General features: G+C 36.0%; 1 protein-coding gene across 6 annotated transcripts; it reads left to right on the top strand.

Moving 5' to 3' along the window:
* Nucleotides 1–1140: 1140 nt before the first annotated feature.
* Nucleotides 1141–3738, top strand: l(3)05822 (SH3 domain-containing lethal (3) 05822). 6 transcript variants are annotated; one of them, XM_018033824.2, is made up of 7 exons: nucleotides 1233–1526; nucleotides 2025–2103; nucleotides 2196–2316; nucleotides 2393–2764; nucleotides 2870–3154; nucleotides 3225–3488; nucleotides 3563–3738. In XM_018033824.2, the coding sequence occupies exons 1-7, from the start codon at nucleotides 1505–1507 to the stop codon at nucleotides 3692–3694; spliced, it is 1275 nt and encodes a 424-aa protein (XP_017889313.1). In that variant the 5' UTR covers nucleotides 1233–1504; the 3' UTR covers nucleotides 3695–3738. The 6 variants fall into 6 exon arrangements, with proteins under 6 accessions (XP_017889284.1, XP_017889293.1, XP_017889313.1 ...); XM_018033795.2 differs by lacking the exon at nucleotides 1233–1526 and adding an exon at nucleotides 1141–1222 and having other exon boundaries at nucleotides 2393–3154; XM_018033804.2 differs by lacking the exon at nucleotides 1233–1526 and adding an exon at nucleotides 1141–1226 and having other exon boundaries at nucleotides 2393–3154.
* The last annotated feature ends 98 nt before the right edge of the window (nucleotides 3739–3836 follow it).

The following is a 3836-nucleotide window of genomic DNA, read 5'->3' as shown; positions in this document are numbered from 1 at the left end:
TGAATCGTGTATATTTCATTTAAATTTTTTTACCTGATACAATTTTGTACAATGCACATTTCAAGTAGAAACGCTTGGTGTATAAGTTCTGAATATATAGAAAAGTGCGAGAGCCTAATTTATTATCTACGATGAAAAAAATTCTTCGATTTACATCTGTAAGACGTAATTCTAGCAAAATGACAAAAATCTAATAAACAGAGTTGCAATTATAAATGTTAATTAGATACATATATTTTCTATTATGCAATTATTTAGAAATACATACGTCAAGTAGTGTAATATATGTACATAATTACAAATTCAACAACTGCAAAAATATGAAATGCTAATTTCAATTTGTTATCTATTAGGTATACATACTTAAATATCAGATTTTGATATGTAGTTCATCGTGTCAATTTTCCTCGGTTATTATTAACAATTTAATAAGCAAAACTTTAATATGCCTATTGTAAGTATGTAGAAGTACGCCTTAAATTAAAGTTGAAAGTCGAGGGAACACTATCGTATTCCCACATTTAATACATAGCTCTGAAATTGTAAGGCAATTGTTTTACAAATTCTACTCCGTTTATTTGAATTAAAATCGGGGTGGGAATCACCAGGATAGCGCAATTTGGAACAAACAATTAAAATGTATTTTGTAGGTTTGTCAGGCCGGATGGCAGAAAGGCAGAAATCGAACCTGGGACTCTGGGACTTCCGGAACCTTTAAAATACGAACGAGCCAATACGAACCCGGAACCGCTGGAACCCAGCCACCAAAGCCATTGGGCAGGTACTGGGTTCGTTTCGCAATGAGTTTCACCATTTTACTGTTAGGTGTCACCATCAGGTCAATTTCTGTTGTACCCGTAGTGTCATTGGCAATCTGGTAATATTAGAACACCCTTCTCTGTGATCAATAACGAATATCGTAAATCGTAAATGGCAGCATCTGTTGAAAAATTCACAGAAATCGGTCCTATAAACAAGCTTAAATCTAAAGCCTTATTATTTATATGCCCGCCCATATGTTTGCTTAATTTTGTCAGCAATATTGCTATTTTATTTCATCATGCCACTACGGGGCCTATTCTCTGTCCTTTTAAATAGCATGATTATTTAAATTTAAAATCTCGTGTACACGTATAGATGGAAATGGAAATATATGTATATACATATATATGTCTTTCACGTTGTCTCAGGAAGCAGAAGTCCAGTTGGCAAGATCAACAATGTATGTATGTACATGCTGTAATCTTTGCAATTGTAAACATCAAATATTGTACACTTATGCAACGTAACTCCTTTTCGTTGACAAGTGAAATGTGACGAAATGGAACGTTGAGAAACAGGCGAAATTTTTTTTTCATTGGTCCTTGATCTTCGAATGCGACTTCCGCCGATACTTGTCGATCATGCTACGTAAATTAATTGTTGCTTCATCAATTTATTTTAAACGCACTATCTCGTCGTAATAAATAACATATAGTTGTAATTGTGTCGAGTCGAATGAAAAATGGCTGCAAACGTAAGAACAGGTGAGTTGTGTGTGCAAGCCTGTCAATGCGGTGACCATCGTTGAAAGAAAATTAGCCAATCTGTGTGCTTTGGGTAAATCAAGAGTCTGTGCAACGGAATACATATTATTATCCTATTGTACACGTGTTCGTCAGTACTATTAAGTTCAATTAGTGCGTGACATTTTTCGTTCTTACGTCAAATCGCTAATATATATCACGAATTATTAGGTTCGTAATCGTTATCGTGCTTCGTTTAAATTCGCATTGCGTCAAACGATAATCTGACATTTGGTAGTGGGCGTATAATCGCGACGCAGAAGTTTTACTGCTGTTGAATACAGTTATTGTTTTCCGTAGATTTCCTTTTGTGTGTATATACCTACGCATCTACACTCGTTTATGTGGTGTGAACAAATAGAAAAGAATAATCTATACAATGAGTGCCTGGCTGTGCATTGCACGCCGTGATACCGTATCTCAACGGAACTCCTTTTGAAATTTGCCGTTTACTTTCAGAAATGCGAATTCCTACACGTTCTGCTCCTCGTGCACCTGTAAACTCAACAGCCCAAAGAAATGTTCTTTGGAGCAGCCCGTAAGTTAAATATACATAATAGATTTCTTCAAGAATGTGATATGGAAATGATTTTTCTCTATATGAGATTTGATTATTACATTTCGTCATAGAAACGATGTTTTTCCATCTGCATTCACACAACAACCTGTTCAAAAAAAGAAACCACCACCCAGGCCACCACCGCCAAAGTTCAGTCACTCTCATACGCAAAAGGATAAATTGAGAAAGCCAGTACGTAAAGGTTAACGTGCATTAATATCGTAATTCAACAGGTTTTTGTAATATAATTTATGTCAAATTCAAATAGGTAAGGCCGACAGAACTTTTGAGTAACTTCTTTGGGAAAAAGAGATACGAGCATTCAAATGTACCACAATTAAATAGCCAGATACATAATGGAAGAATACAGCCAGAAAATATAAATGGATCTGTGTGTCTGATAGATCTTAGTCCACCTGGATCTCCAACATTTACAACTAGATCGAGTAGTGATGGTGTTAGCATCGATAGTTTCGGCAGCGATGGTAACTCGAATCCATCTGCATTCACTAGCAGTGGAAACACATCTCAGACAGAGAGTGCCTTTGAAGATGATTTCGACTTTTTTGGAATGTCCACTAGAAGAGTGCCACAAAACGATCCCTGGCAGATTAATTCTGACCCATTCGGGCCGATAGAAGTAACTAATCATAATACAGTGCAGTCTGTGAATCGCATGGGAGATGCATGTTTTTTTGCTTTTAACACGAACAAACATACTAATAATCAAGTACTTTCTAATCAGGCACCTTTAAAAACTGCTCAGTCGATGCCGACCATTATTCGTGCAAAACCACCCAAACCTCCAGCGCCAAAGATTTTACAGAAGAAAATTGAACAAAAAATTAATTATCTCGAAACTGACTTTACACGTTCAAATAAAACAGTGCCTCTCGTTAAACCAACGACATTAGATTTAACTAATACATGGCCGGATGATTCCAAAAATAGTCCTTCACCACCGATGCCTACGATACCACCACCTGCACCACCTCCAGAATATTTAACAGAGATGAATAACGATTTCTCGGTAAGATATCATAGTTCTGTTCTCACGAGTCCGTATAAAAAATAATAATTTTGCGGTTTTCTGTTTCTAGGCTGGTATCGGACAACCATATGGTATAGCATTGTACGATTTTCCGTTGACACAAAAGGGTGATTTACCTTTTAAAGAGGGAGATGTTATACACCTGATAAGGAAAGTTAACGATGACTGGCTGGAGGGCAGAATAGGAACTTTGCAAGGAATACTGCCTGCCAATTTTATTGATATAAAAGTACCATTGCCCGGTGTTCCAGACAACACGGTTACTGCTATTTATCCATTTGAGGGTGAAACAACAGACGATTTAACATTCAGTGTAAGTTATAACTATAATTATACTATTTCTTGTTGAAGTTGATCTGAATTTAATTTCCTATGTTTATGTCATAGGAAGGAGAAAAGATAACAGTTTTATCGAGGATATCGCAGGATTGGTTATATGGTGAGTGCGGAGGCCGAAAAGGGCAATTTCCAACAAATTACGTAAACAGAATCCCATGTGATTTTACATTGCCGCATTAATCTGCATGTTGTATTATGTTCCAAGTGATGACGCGTCAACAATTTCTCTATTGCCAATTTAATTCTTACACTTCATATTCATCATTTTTATAATGATGTATTATTAAGAGACAACGTGTTTTAAATTTATTATTGTGAAATG

The sequence above is a fragment of the Ceratina calcarata genome, unplaced genomic scaffold (assembly GCF_001652005.2).
Source record: "Ceratina calcarata isolate Rehan_Ccalc_2016 unplaced genomic scaffold, ASM165200v1 scaffold143, whole genome shotgun sequence".
Classification (NCBI taxonomy): domain Eukaryota; kingdom Metazoa; phylum Arthropoda; class Insecta; order Hymenoptera; family Apidae; genus Ceratina; species Ceratina calcarata.
Note: the sequence above shows the minus strand (reverse complement) of the source record. Positions and strands in the feature narration are given on the sequence as shown.